Consider the following 15,079-nt stretch of genomic DNA (forward strand, 5'->3'; position numbering starts at 1 on the left):
GGACAACGCCGTTCAATAGAGCGACCTGCTGCTAGTATTTACGGATACATCTGATAGTTTTTAGTAAACTACATCTTAACGAAGGCAAAAAGAGAGAAAATGGGATTATTTCTCTGGAGGGAAGCAAAAAGAGGAGTTTGGCAAACAATCATTATAAGGCCTGGGAGAGAAAGGCCGCTTAAGCACTGGCGATCATTGAGCACGACATTCAACAGCCTCACTGAGAAATAAAAAGGACAAAAGAAAAACTTAGGCACAAAGAAAAAACTAAAATAATGAGCTGCTGTAAGAACCAGCAACCTGACAGACGTGGCTGCGTTTGTTTACCTGCATCAACAGGTTAGAAAAAGGGGAGTGATTGATGGGAGTAAATACTGGAGGAAGACAATGCAAGACTCCCAGGCTTAGAGTCTCCTTATTCAAAGTGCGCTCATGTGGAAACGGGTGGTAGTTTAGAGGAAAGCATGTGATTGAAGAGAAACTTTCCCACAAAACATCAAGAAGGGGATTTTTTTTTTTTAAAGAAATAAATTAAACACTAAACACAGGACATCTGAAGGTTGCAGACAAAATGAGAGAATGAAGGAAGGCAAGCTGTGGAGAATGAGTGTTTAAAATGGGGTTATGCTGATCGAATCGGTTTCAACAGCTGCGTGGAGGATATCAGCGCCGTGACCTTGATGAGGCTCGCACTGACTGCAGTGTTTAACAGAAATATTCCCATCGGCTGGCATTCCTGATCCCAACATTCCCACACATACAGTGAGATCAGGATGCCCCCCCATCCTGTAGGCATTGGCTGGTTCATAGGACAAGTAAGCAAGAGGGGAAAGTTCAATTGTTTCACATTTTAAAATACAAATAAAAATTTTAAATTTGATTCCTTTTCTTTGCATCTCAACAAAAACCTAAAATAGACTCTGTACAAGTGCTGTCTAATTTAATAATATATAATCTACTTTACTATAAGGCTCATTTGTTAGATTAAAACTAAAAAAATTATCAAATATTCTTTAGAATTGAAACATACTTTTTACTCCCACATTTCTGTATTGAAATGATTTAATATTCTAATCTTTTGACATTTTTTACCAGCTATACGGCAGAAACATCCACATTCTGTGTATTAATCTAGAGAATCAAGTTACTGAAATAAAACTTTTATTAATAATTTAATCAAATATAATTATCTAATTTGCAATGGAAAAGGGCAAGCAAATTAGGTGCCTGTATAAAAATATAATTTAAACATAAAATGTTTTTTATGCTTTAAGACTTATTAAAAAAGTGTTTTTGTGTTTTATCCTATTTGTTTAGGTTAACATCCATTTGCCAAAACATACCTGCGCCAAAAGATATAAAGCTAATTCAAAATATGGTTTTAAAATGACTTTTCAGTTAAGCTATTCCTACAGATAGATAGTTTTTAAAAACTAAAAAGATGGTCACCCATCTCTTTAAAGGCAATGCCACGGTTTGCAAGCCGATACTGTAAAGCAGCAAACTGCAGGCTAGTGTCCAATCAGCTTAACGGAGCGGCATGCAATTACAACTAAAAGGCTAAATTTAGAGGAGCTGATCTTATCTTTTGGCGTTACAGAAAAAGTTACAATTGGACATATTTCTGCAATGGTTGGAAACATTGATTATTTTCTGTTTGTGTTACACACATCTTAGTTCATGTTTGGGGTTTTTGAAGAGAAACCTTGGTGTTTATCTTCAAGGTTAAACCAGGAGAATCTGATACCAGCCAGTGCCTACTATCTGATGGCTGTGTGGGAAATTCTTGCTGAATGTGGGAGCTAAAGAAATGGCTAAACGTGACAGAAGATCCTCAGACTGCAGCTGCATGTCTGTCATAGTGTGTTTCTGGTGCGGATTTGTCCTCCAAACTGAGAACTTTAGAAAACGAGAAGTGCTTTTCATAGATACATTTCTTCCTCTCTCTTTAGCCTGAGTTAAACGAGGGAGTCGAATTTCAACAACACAGGGACGCTTTGCCCTGAGTTCCGATTGTCAGGGGTGGCGGGGATTGCTAAGTTTAAATAACACAAGTGTTTCTAAGTGCTTTCTGTTGGATTGCGCTGGTAGGAGTCTACCTCCGTCTTTCGGTGCATTTCTTTCTTTGCGTCTGTTGCTCCTGCTGTTCTGTACACAAATTCATAGGACTGTAACAGGACTGTAACATCACCACGGGAAAATCATAATCACAACATCACACCAGCTTTTCCCCGCAGCTGTAGGGCGAACAGGCATGTGCCCTTCCTGTTTCATCATTCACAGTTCGTTAAAGCTTCTTTGCTGTTTACCTCTTCAGAAAAAAGTACTCTTGACATAAATCTATCACATGAAAATAAAACACTTAGATTTTCCTCTAGATACCTGTGTCTCTTACATTAGGGTAAGTATTTACATTGTGGTTGTGCACACGTGAGCATACATACTGTATGTGTCTGTTTCTGCAGGGGAGATATTTACACGCAATAGGAAGTATTTATGTCTTTTCCCTGTGAGTAGAGAAGGAAATAAAATCTGTGTGTGCAAATGCTTCTGGAGACAGCTGATTTTGTTTTTTAATACTGTCTGTAGTGTCTCCCGTCTCCATAGTTAGCGCTGTCCTCGACAGTCTCTTTGAAGTGTATCAGGGTTTGTGAGCAGTTCATGTCACGGTTCTAAATCAGGAATATTAAAATCAGTGATCAGACCACAGATTGGTCGGAACTCCTCGTGAGGTCGTGTCATGATTTGGTTTCAGTAGCTCGGTTAGCAGATGACCGGAACGCCGTCCGTGTTGAAGATCATTCCGGTCGTGGGTTCGTAGGTGCCGGCCAGGTAGTAGAGGTCCTCGCTGTCGGCGTAGCGGCGGGTGTGGATCATCTGCTCGTACTCCTCCACGCTCACAACCAGACACTTGTGACTGATGGTCTGCACGTCGTTCTCGTCGCTGTGAGACGACTGGTAGAGGGCGCGCTGTGGTACAGAAAGAGGCTTTTTATTGAGGTGGATGGGACAGGAAAATATGAGGCATCTATCTGTTGCTCATCCGGTGCAGTTCAGCCCACATTTATACACACTAAGTTCTTAATTTCCATCATTTAGGAAAATCATTAAACCTCTAATAGTTTTTAGTTTAAACAGATCCCCTTTGTGGTTATGATTAGACCCTTCAGAACTTTCTAGATCATTATCGTCACCCACCAATCACGGATTAATTAAGCCTGAATTTTATTTAAAATCTGGCGTTTCACAGTTATCAAGTTCCTGGATGCCTTTGGAAGTGAATTAGGCCCAAAGCATCACAGGTCCACCATTATACTTAACTGTTAGAAGGGTTTCTTCCACATTCTAATCTATTTTTCAGTAACCAACCTGGAGGCATAAAGCTTCAGGTCTTAATCCCTGTCGAGTTTGGCAAATTTTAAACTTAACTTTTTGTTTTTTTAATGTTTCCAGCTTTTAAAAACTGCTTTAAAATAATTGAAAAGTTTAGGTTTACCTCTATGAGCAACTAGTACTAGGGAGTAGTTGTTTTCTTGCTTATGAGAATATTAAATATTCCCCTAATTGAGGACATGTCTATTTGCCGTTTCTATTTTGAATAGGGGGGGGGGGTTGTCATTATGGACACAATTTGGCTCCATACATTATTCAACATATATGGCACCGCAAATCCAAAACTGAAAAGGGAGATATAATTATTAGATTACGTAAAATGCCATTACAGAGAGATGCCATAACAAATAAATGTGTTACTTGTGTATTTTTTTGGCCACCAGTCTCACATGGTACTTGGTCAGCTGCTTTTGTACATTAATAACGCTAAACTCAAGAATACTTAATAAATCTGATGTCAGCTGAAAAAATGGAAAAGACAAAAGAAAGAAAGCAGCTCATTGTGAGATGTGTCGTCCCATCACATCAGAAGGACAAAAAAAAAAAACTATGGAGGTTAAGGAAGAAAACTTTAGTTTGGCTTCCTACTTTTTATGTTCCTTTATTTTATATAATTTCTTTAGTCTAATTTCTTGAAGCTTTGACTTTTTCTTTGTCAAACTAAACCAAGAAGCAGCCAGGTTGGCTTACCTTTTTGTCACCCTTACTATAACTGTTGCAGTCAAAGAAACACTATACAGGCTGCTTCCAGTCTGTCTATCCTGACCGGTTATAAACCCTCACCTCCCCTAGCAGAGCAGCTGAAACAGCAGCCGTTAGTATCTGATGTTTAATTTGCTGTAGGTTTCGGAGCCCTTGTATCAAAAAAAAAAAAAAAAAACTTTTCTGAAACCTTTAATTCACAAACCTGCAAAAGTGCATCATGAGACAAATACCGTACTTAACCTTCATGAAAACAATGATTAAAACAAGCTAGCATTGACCTAGCTCTTGAGCTAACTGCCTTGCATTCAAATAAATGAGAGAGATTAGAGTTTAATGAAGAATGTAGCTATTTGTGTTTGGATTATATTTTTTTAAGATAATGTAACACTGATCAAGCCTAGTATTTCAATATTTATATGCATACTGACTAATACTGGATTGGGAATAGGCTTTAGTAATTGTTTATTCTTAAATGATGGGTTATAGTATGGATAATACTTCCTGTTTGTTAATGATACATGTTTGATCTAGTCAATTTTCTTAACCTGATCTCAATTGTCTTTATGAACACTTTAAAATTAATTGAAATGCCTAGCTGAAAAAAAAAATTCCATTTCCATTCAGGTGTTACATTTGTTTCTTTTGGTGTTTTAAGTTGGTTATTTTAGCTTTAGCCATACGACTGCTACCTTTTTTCTTTTGGTAACACCATACCATAAAAATGAAATACCACAACAAGAGCTACACGTGTTCATGTCCCTCTCACCTCCATGAAGTCTTTCCTCTGGATGGACGAGTGCAGAGCTGCTGGTAAAGACTGACCACACATCTGATCCCAGTTCTGGAGGCAAAAAACAAACTTTTAATATCAGATCACTTATTTATAAGTCTGATCTTTAAATAGTTTTAAAAGGACAAAAACCTTCTTATCGGTGAGTTTCTTGCCGGGGTTGGTCTCCTCTGGATGGTAGAACCAGTTGACCCGGACCACCATGTTGCTTCCCCAGGACTCCCACATGCTCTGGATGCGCCCAATGAACGGCAGGTTGGGTCGTCCGGCAGACAGAAACACGGCGCAGTCCCCGATGCGGATCATCTCTCGGCCGCGCATGATGGCCTTGTAGAAGAGCTTCTTGGCCTTCCCCTTCATGCCGCGTCTCTGGAGAACCAAAGTAAAAGGCGACATTTGCGTGAATCCGGCAGGAAGGGTCACCTGGTCAAGTCTGTGAGGTTTCCCCTTCTCACCTGAGTGGGTTTCCCAAACCACTTCCACAGCTGTCTGGCTGGAAGGAAAGCAGAAATCTTGGGCCTGTTCTCCACACTGGGAAGCCGTTGACGTTTAGCCAGCTCCTTGGTGGTGGGGAGGTGGACTCCCTCCCTCCTCTTGGGCCTCCCTGCCTTCCCCTCCCCGCCGCTCGGTTTGGGTTTCGGCGGACGGCCCCTCTGCCCAGAGCCCTTCCCTGTGGCCGGTTTGGCTGGCGTACTGGGAGCAGGAACGGGGGTAACCGGTGGAGTTGATGGGGAGGGGGAGTTGGAGCGGGAGGATGATTGTTCCTCCTCTACTTTCACTTCCACCTCCTTCTTCACCTCCTCTTCCTCCTCTTTCACATCTTCTTTCTGCTGGTCCTGGGTTGGAGTTTTCTGGGCGGGGCCGGGTGGAGGCGTAGGGGTCCTCTCCTCATCCGAGCTGCAGGATGAGTCGTCAGTAGATGACGACGATGATGAGGAGGATGAAGATGATGATGATGAGGACGAACCGGAGCAGGATGAAGAAGAAGAGGAGCAGCTAGAGGTGCATTTCTTCTTCACCTTTCCGTTTTCACCTTCTTCATCTGAATCAGAGCTGCTGCTGCTCTGAGATTCCTCTTTCACCTTCCTCTCCTCCCTCTTCTCCAGCTCCTTTCGTTCTTCTTTCTTAGCCTTTTCCCGCCCGTCCGTCTCTTTGCCTCTGATGCCACTTCCCCGACTCTCCAGCTTCTCCTTAGCCAGGATCGGGGTCTTGTAGGTAGACTCCCTCTCTGGCAGACTGGTCGCCCTCTCAGGGGCTCTCATTTTAGCTTTGAGTAGCTTCTGATTCGCTGTGGAAGTGGTAATAGGGGTGTGGTCTCGTCTGATTCCCCGCCCCTCCAGTAACATTAAAGCCTTGGTTTTTTTGGTTTTTGGCGAGGTGACGCCTTCGTGGTCGAGCTTCACGAGCGGCTCTGCAGACAAACACTTCCTCTGTCCAGAGATGGACTTGGGCCTTGGGAGGGGTCTGGAGGACATCTGCTCTGATGGGATCTTCAGCTTGGGTTTGGAGGCAGCTGTGGGTGACAGCGAGGACGACGGCCTGGCGGTGAGGGAAGAGCCTGATTTGCCGCTCGTTACCCTGGAGATGGGGCTGGGCAGCAGTCCGGAGCCGAGGCCAGATCTGGAGCTGCTCTGATGATCTGAGGAGGATATCATTTTGGATGAGGAGGCAGGTCTGGGTGTGGAGGCAGCGTTGGGTTTGGGTGCAGAGGACGAAACGCTCAACGCAGGCCTGGGCACAGACCTGCTGGTGGGACTGATGGAGCTGCTGCTCTCCCGCTCTCTGCGCTGGCTGTTATAAGAGCAAAGGTTGGGCTCACTGTACAGGTCCACAGTCAGAACCTTCCCATAGGTGGAGGGATAGAGGGAGGAGGGGAGGGCTCGGGATGTTTTAGAAACAGGAGACTGGGCAGAGCTGCTCTTTCGGGGCACCGTACTGGGAAGTGTGGGGCTGCTTGAGGAGGAAGTGCTAGAGTTCTTCCGTTCAGATTTCTCCTGCGTCCCAATTGTCGGCCGAGACGCAGGGCGGGGCTTTTCCTGAGCAGGTTTCTGGACAGAGGAGGTCCGGTCCTGGGCAGGTTTAGCTGGAGCTTTAGGTCGCTCAGTGGACTGGGAGGGAGAAGGAAGAAGATCGGCTTTCTCCCGTACTTCCTGATTAACGGATGTCTCTGAGATGCAGGAAAGAAAAAGGAGTTTTTAATCAAATAATCTTTATTTTTTGTGATCAATTAGACATTATTGCACAATTTACTATGCATTTTTTGTTCAGTACAGGTGTCTGATCGTATCAGGATTTTCAAGTACAAAAATGTCACACTGATGATGTAGAGATCTCAAAAACTCATGTATCAAATATGATACAAAAGTGAATCAGAAGCATTTATTATGCTCCACGGCACATTGAGGTCAGATATTTTCATTCACCATAAGGTTATACAAGTTTAAAGGACAAAATTTTACACTACATGCAGACACTAAACATCCCACAAAAATTCTCATCCCACAAAAAAAAAAAAAAAAAAAAAAGGACAAATTTGCACAAAGGACTAAAAAAGTTAAATACTTTGGTTAAATTTAATTAGGATGGTTGGCCTCTGAATGACCTAAAAATTATCTTAAAAATCTCTGAATCAAAAGTATCACAAACATTTGTTTTAACGAAACCACTTTTTTCAAAGTGGGTGGGGCGTCAGCTTCACGCTCACTGAATTGTGCGCGTGGGACGTGACACATAATATTTACACTACATGTTAGCGCATAGTGCAAAATAGCCTCCTTTAGCTACATAAGGTCATGGTACATGACAATAGGTGACAAAAATGCACCTGTGGAGCATACTATATGGTTCTGGTTCACTTTTGTCGCCATATGCAATCATCCAGCAAATTTTACTGAAAAAATAAACAAATAAATTAATTCATTCATCAAACCGGAAGCTTTTTATCAAACAAAGAGTATCTCATGTTCCATTAATGTTAAGAGATGAAAGAGAAAAAAAGAACTGTTTTAGACCAAAACAGAAACTCCCAAAAATGAAGGTTATTTTATGAATCAAGGCTTTTTCTATTTACAGATTCTTTTCTACATAACTCTGAAAAGCATCTTAAAAAGAAATCTCCAACCACAAAAAAACCCACAAATGTACTTTAAAATGGATAAATGTGTGGCCTTGTTGCTAAAAGTTTTGAACCTCTCTTCTAGAACCAACCTCTGCTATAAACACAGCTGCATGTCTACATACCTAAAATTGTATCTGGACCTCTTTTTTTTGGCAGACTAGCAATATATGCTTTTTGTTGCTGCTTTTGGTTTACATGTAAAACACAATGGAAGCACAAATGTTCAGCTTTTCCATTCCTTTAAATTTTATAAACCTTTTTTTATTTCGTCCACTTTACCATAAGAGCCGATACTGTTCTGTTCCCATATTGAAGTCTGTGATTCTATTTTCAGGGTTCTACGGACCTTCTACAGTGTTGCTAACGTAGGCTAAAATGATAAACATGATAAAGAAATACCAGTTTTAGAAGCTTTAGCAGTTGTTTTCAGTAAATAAATGCATTTTAAACATCCACTGCACTTTAATTTAGATAGCTTCTGTCCAAACTTTATTTATTCATCTTATAGTAAAACCCATCTGTATATATGCTATTGTACATAACTGTAAAAACATGTTTTATAGTAATATTCACCTGTATATTATATTCAGTACATATCCAGCTGTAAATTAAGTTCATAAGACTAGTGATCTATATATTATATTCGTTGTTTATAATGGTATTCATCTCTATACTTATTCAGTAGAAACCCATGTCCTGTATTTATGGAATCATTATTTATCCTGTACTTGCTGCTATTGCACTTCTGGTTAGACCTAAACTGCATTTCGTTGCCTTGTACCTGTACCTGTGTAATGACAATAAAGTTGAATCTAATCTAATTAGAAAGAAGGACAACAGAAGAACCAGTGATGTATTAGTTTGACTTTTTCTAGTCCTTAGTTTAGGAACTATGTGCTTCTATAGATAATTTTCCACAAGTGTAACACCCAATAGAACATAATCCATGCTTTCTCACCTAAAAAGTAAATGTTGGTTTGGTTTGTTAAAAAAGGCAACAAATGCTCTTAGCTGCATCCAGGACAAAGTGGCTCCTTGGATTTTAAAGGTTCTAATGTATCAAAAGATCAAAAGTTTTTTTAGCTGTATGAATATTTTTGCACAGACCCATTTCCTTGATGTGCTGACATTTTATTTCTGTGGCTTCATGAGCGTTTTTTTTTTTTGTTTTTTTTTCCACCGCAGTTCAAGGAAGACAAATCAGCAAGAAACCATCTCTGAAATGAAAACATTACATTGCAGAAGTGCTTACTCGGCCCAATAATGACCAGGGTCAGCAAATTCGTACAAGCAATGTGTCCCAGATTACAGCTTCTGGTTTAGACTTTGAGCTTCACAGAACAACAAAGCAAGAATGAACTGAAATCAAATGTGACGGACAGTCGGGATGAAATATGAGACGTCTGATACTGGAGATTTTTATGGCTAGAGTTTGGGAATTATATGAAATACAAAACAACACTTCAGTTAAGGTTTTATGAACACCAATACCTACTCCCCTCCTGGTGCAGCAAGGTGGGAAAAAATGCTCATTATTCATTTTACTTACTGGATAAATAATAATATGTAAACAAAAAATGACCGACAAATATAGAAGCTGATACATCATGCATATATGCAACTTGCTCACTTTTTATTCTGGTTTGATGATGTCATTGAAAAGGATTTTTTGGAACATCGTCACTACCCGATCCTTCCCATCAGCTCAATTGCGCATGTGCAACCAGATGTACATCCATGTTTCCCAAAATAATGTAGTTATAGTACTAAAATTACTTATTTATAACATTCATTCAGTAAAGAATGCTAATACACATCTTTGAAAAATGGTTAATGATTTCTTTTGAGACAATTTGATGCTTTTTACAATTTCTCTGTTAAACTGCTTGTCTGACGTCATCGTCTGACATGCTCAGAGAGGTCCGCCAAAATATGATTCAACCATGTTTATCTGCATTTTAGTTGTTTCTTTCTTTAGTTACGCACTATATACCATAAGTTTAACACAAAAGGAAAACATAAAACTCAAAAAGACTAGATTTATGATTAAATCCAAAAATTTAGCTCCCGGAAGTAGCATAGATCCCATTTCCGGTGCATAAAAGTGGCTCCTTTGATTTTAGGTGATAAAATAGAAAGGATTTTAAGGCAGTTATTTTCTCAGCAAATACATTATTAACCTTAAATACATTATATTTTATTGCGCTTTCTATTTTCAGGGAGGGAAAAACGTAATTTAAGTCTTTTTTTACAAAATAAAATCGGGGGCGACCTGGATGTATATCTGATTGCGAATACGCAAATGAGCAGATTGTATGGATCATGCCTCTGGGACGTATCTGATAGTGACAAGTATTTACAAGTGCTGTGCTCTAAAAGACAGAAAAAGAGATGGTGGTGGTCAACAGCCCCTAGTGGTCTGGAGCAGCTTTTTGCCTGTTAGCATGGTCTATGTATGTGTTAGCTTGGCCGGCCAGACTGAGCTACAGAGGGCGCAAGTCAGGCTGCTAAGGCTCAACACTCTCCAGACTAAAACTGATCGGACCAATCACAGCGTAGGAAAAGGGGCCCATAATACAACAACGCTCTTCTTTAGGCTTAACAGTCAAGATTGTAGCTCAAACAGAGGGATGCTTTAATGAGGCCCTTTATTATGCCCAGATAATGCCCATTTACATAGTTACATTTTAACAACTGGGTGCTGTAAGAGCTTTTTTTATTTTTAAAAGACTTTATCTGATTGACTCTAAACTGTTTCTACTGACTCTGTTAGTCCCGCCTCTGAAATCAGGCTCTACCAGCTTCTTTCCCGACTGATATGTGGAGTAAACTGCCATAGTCAGTCTAGCTCACCAGGCCCAGTTATTTGCAGCGCATTTGCACTTTGCATCTCTCGTTTTCTGTACTGGCAAAATTTCTCCTTTGCAGTATTTTTCCTTTATATTCCTTTGTTTGTTTTCCTTTTAAATTTTGCGTCATGTTCATGTCTTTCCTGCGCCTTTGTGCTTTGCGACCTGACAGATCAATAATAATTATTTTAGCTCATTCTGATTTATTTTGATAAATATTTAAGCAAGAATTATTTAGAACATCCAGTTCTTCTGTTGTCTATTTGAAATGTATTCATTTCTGTGTTTTGAGTAGAAAAAAAAAAGCAATCGATGTTAAACAAAGATTTTAATATTAGATTTTACCAAGAAAAAGGGATTTATTATAGAGTGAGCAGCTTAAACCTATTTCAGTGTTGCACCTTAACTCAGTCCGGGTGCTAAAAGCTCAAAGGAATAAAAAATTAGCATCTTTGTTGTGACACTTTAAGACTTTAGTTTTTAAAGCTTAGCTGACTTCTTCCTTCAGTAACTACTTCCATGATGAAGGGTGTTATTGTGAGACTGACCTAAAAGGAACTGGGTCTTTTTTTTTATGAAAATGGGATCTGGTCACAGATCAAACGACCCCCCATATAACACCGAAAGCTCCAAATCTTACCTGGTTTTGGTTTGGGCTTGCGACCCGGTTTCCCTTTGATCCTTGGTGTGGTCTCCTCTGGCTTCGCTCCTGCCTCTTTGCTGCATTTGCGCACCCTCCTTCTGGAGGGCCCAGCCACCAGCAGCGCCGGGGAGGGCTCTGCGCCTGAACAAAAAACAACAAAAACAGAATTATTCCTTCTGAGTTCAACAATTCAAAGTGAGCACTTCTTGCAGTATGTACAGTTAAACTAAGAAATAAAAAGCACCCCTGGATAAAAACAGCATGATGTTGTGTTTCAATCTGCAACGTTCAGCCCCGTGACTGAGTCGATATGTTTTCAAAATTTTATGTAGAGCTTGTTCTCCCATGAAAACATGTTGGAAACACTTTGATTTTAAGATTTAAGAGTAATTCAGCCTCTGATGGGAGGAAACCAACAACTTAGATGTAAAAAAAGAAAAATGTCCTCAGTAGATATTAACAGCCTCTAAACCTCATCATTTCTTCAGGGTGTAGCTGCTAGGAAAATGTGTGCAGACCCCAGCAGCAGGATCAATGCTGCCTTTGAATATCTGGGTAGTGAGCACAATCTAAAATCCGAGATCAACATCAGAGTGTGGAAACTCAGCGAGAGGCGAGTCAGTTTGGGTTTTAGGAGCATATTTGTGTTTTCTGCCGATTACTGAGTGTTTTGCTCACAGTGGATCTTGTAATCCGGTGGCAGCAGCCTGATGTGGGACAGAGGGATGCGTCCGGTGTCACCGTCGTCAAACTCCACCGTGATCAGATCGTCGTTCTCGTCGATATCTGCGCTTCCTGTTTGAGAGAACATGAAAATTCCAAATTTTAAACATTTTGGCGCATCATTGATGGTCGATTTCAGCTCCATGAACCGTCTGTTGGAAATACAGGCTGTGTGTGCTTTACTGTCGCACCGTTAACGACAGTTCCTGGGTAAAGGCAGCGGTACTGCTGACTCCAGTAGGCGGCAATCCGGGTGCCCTCAGGGAGATAACGCACCGATGGAGGCTTCACATCGATTATCTGTTAATAGACAATCAATTATTCTCAAACACTCTCTTATTTTCAAGACAGAAGTGTGTAAAGGAGTAGCAGGTAACTTACAGCCTCCTGGAGCAGTTGTTCCAAGCAGTAGATGTGCGGCCGGTTGCCTCTCTCCCCCTCCACCACCACGCTGTATCTGAAGGGAGAAAATGTAGGAAAAAATAAGGGAGGTTCAGAAAGCTTAGGGTCAATGTGTTCCGTCAGTTCTGACGGTTCTAATGGGTACCAGGCAGCAAAGGGTGCTGTTTTTTTTATATTTAAATTGGGCTATAAATACATCTGGTCTGGAGGAAGCATCCGCAGGACAGCAGCTGACAAGTTTAGCCAAATAAAATAATGTGGAACATTTTTCTGATTTCATTTTTTTAAATCTCCCATCTTTTTTTATTAAGCAGAAGCAACAGAATTATGAAACAGTGCAGTTTAAAAATATCTTCATGTTACAAAAAAATGTTTAATTTATTGTCGTTTAATCTGATACATTAATAAAGGTTGTACGTAATTTTAAAAATGAAGGAAATCTGAAAAGTGTGGCTGGCATTTGTATTAAGCACCCATTTACTCTCATACCTCTTAACCACATGTCAAACTCAAGGCCTGCAGCCATAAAGTAAAGACATATGTTCCTTTAAAATGTAAAAGGTGACTAAAAATGCAAAAAAATAAATGGGAACAAAGCATAAAACCAAAGCGGTGAGAGTTTGTAACTTCATGAAATCCAGTTTAATTTATACAGCCCAAAATGGAGCTTTTAAAGACTTGATGATGCAGAAGTCGGCCCATATAGAATTTAGTCTGACATCCCTTCTCTAAATAAACTCTGATGTAACCAGCTCCCTCCAGTGGCAGCTAAACATTTACATCATCCCAATGGTGGAACATGGAAGTGGTGGAAGTATGCTGTGGGGTTGATTTTGTTCAGCAGGTTTGTGTCAATCGGATGATAGCTGGAGGTAAATGCAGAGCGGATTTGGAAGGCTGTAAAAGGCTTAGGGGCAAGGTGGAGATTCACCTTCTAGTGAGAAAAACCAGCCTGAACAAAGAGTCAGAGCTACAGTGGAATGGCCTAGTCAAAGCCCAGATGTAAGAATGGGTTGCAAAGGCTGAAAACTGTTCACAGATTATCTTTGTCCAAACTGACTGTAACTGAGCTGTAAGTTTTTCAAACAAATGTTTTGTGTCCAGATAACATATTTAACAGAGCATATCACTCTCAATCTGAAGGTTTACTAGTGGTTCCTAGAATTTCTAAAAGTAGAATGGGAGGCAGATCTTTTAGTCATTTTCAGTTGGCCTCAGCAGATGGCCGTTCACACTGAGCCTGGTTCCGCTGGAGGTTTCTTCCTGTTAAAAGGGAGTTTTTCCTCTCCACTGTCGCTACAAGCATGTTTGGTGTGAGGGATTGCCTTCAAGTCAATGAGTCGATGCAATCAGCTGGTTTTCCTTACATAGAAAACTTTGAATCAATTTAACTGTATGATCTGGTTGACTTGTTTCTGTAAAGTGCCTTTAGATGACATGAGCTTTGAAAATTTGCTACACAAATAAACTAAATTTAAGACATAAAGCTTATAGTTAGAGCGGCTAAGGTTATCCTGAGCTATCTCTACAGTTATGCTGCTATAAGCTTAGATTGCTGGAGGACATAGGGACCCCTTTTCATCATTCCATTTCATTCTGTCTCTATTCTTCCATTCTGCAGAATTTGTTAGTTCAACCCTCAACTTTAAGTCCTCTCTGCCTTTTCTTGATATAGTTGATTTGTCCGTCACTTTATCCACACCTTAACCCAAAAAGTTTGATTAATATACATGCAGTTAGCGATTGGCATCAGAGAAAGGGGAGAAAATTCAAAATGTTGGCCAAGCAACATTAATTTTGAGCTTATTGGTGTATTCGTAGCCCTCTGTGTTAGAGAAGGCAGCTGGTGTATACTCACATGTCCGGGGAATGCACCGTGTTTACATGTCCAGCATAGAGAAGCTGGTCGTCCATCGGGATCAAAACTCTGAGCCCATCCACCAGAGAGTCCTTATCCAACACACACTGCACTGGAGCTGAACACACAACACATTCCACACATTATTACATCGTCATCCAAGTTCTGCAGACGATTGTTGTGTGTTTCTAGAGATGCTGACCAGGTGTGGAGGACCGTTCCGACACGCTGCTGTTTCGCAGCGGGAGAAGCTCGTCTTCACTGAAGCTGCTGTCCTGGTTTGGCTCGAAGTCTTCGTCTGCCGCCATGCTCTCCATCAGCCGGCTCACAGCGCCCCTGGACGGCTACAAGAAAACCCAGAGATTAGAGAGCACTTGGAAAAATCGGTATAATAAAGGGATTTCCTATTCCATTTTTCAGATGCGTTTTTAAATGAACAGCAATCCGTCCTACAGACCTCTCTTACTTTGCTTTTGCCTTTGGATTGGCTTTTGTGGGCGGGGCTCAGAGGGGGCGCCCCATCAGAGACCGGACTACACAGAGTGGAGGGGCCGACCGGCGCAGGGGCCTCCTTCTGCTTCTTTTTCTGTGTTTCAAG

General features: G+C 40.8%; 1 protein-coding gene across 3 annotated transcripts in view; it reads right to left on the reverse strand.

Annotated features, from left to right (window-relative positions):
* Nucleotides 1-1,470: 1,470 nt before the first annotated feature.
* The window catches only part of tnrc18 (trinucleotide repeat containing 18), a 53,635-nt gene continuing 40,026 nt past the window's right edge, over nt 1,471-15,079 (reverse strand). The window contains exons 19-29 of one of the 3 annotated variants that reach the window (XM_038267227.1): nt 14,939-15,067; nt 14,684-14,825; nt 14,482-14,599; nt 12,603-12,678; nt 12,413-12,521; nt 12,177-12,293; nt 11,496-11,639; nt 5,344-7,055; nt 5,021-5,257; nt 4,865-4,939; nt 1,471-2,970 (exon numbers count right to left, since the gene is read on the reverse strand). In XM_038267227.1, coding sequence (XP_038123155.1) covers nt 2,764-2,970; nt 4,865-4,939; nt 5,021-5,257; nt 5,344-7,055; nt 11,496-11,639; nt 12,177-12,293; nt 12,413-12,521; nt 12,603-12,678; nt 14,482-14,599; nt 14,684-14,825; nt 14,939-15,067 — 3,066 coding nt within the window. In that variant the 3' untranslated portion in view covers nt 1,471-2,763. The remainder of the gene's footprint in view (nt 2,971-4,864; nt 4,940-5,020; nt 5,258-5,343; nt 7,056-11,495; nt 11,640-12,176; nt 12,294-12,412; nt 12,522-12,602; nt 12,679-14,481; nt 14,600-14,683; nt 14,826-14,938; nt 15,068-15,079) is intronic. The other 2 variants (XM_038267236.1, XM_038267219.1) reach the window with 2 other exon arrangements.

This window comes from Cyprinodon tularosa, unplaced genomic scaffold (genome assembly GCF_016077235.1).
Source record: "Cyprinodon tularosa strain WSP-4 unplaced genomic scaffold, ASM1607723v1 ctg118, whole genome shotgun sequence".
In the NCBI taxonomy this organism is placed as follows: domain Eukaryota; kingdom Metazoa; phylum Chordata; class Actinopteri; order Cyprinodontiformes; family Cyprinodontidae; genus Cyprinodon; species Cyprinodon tularosa.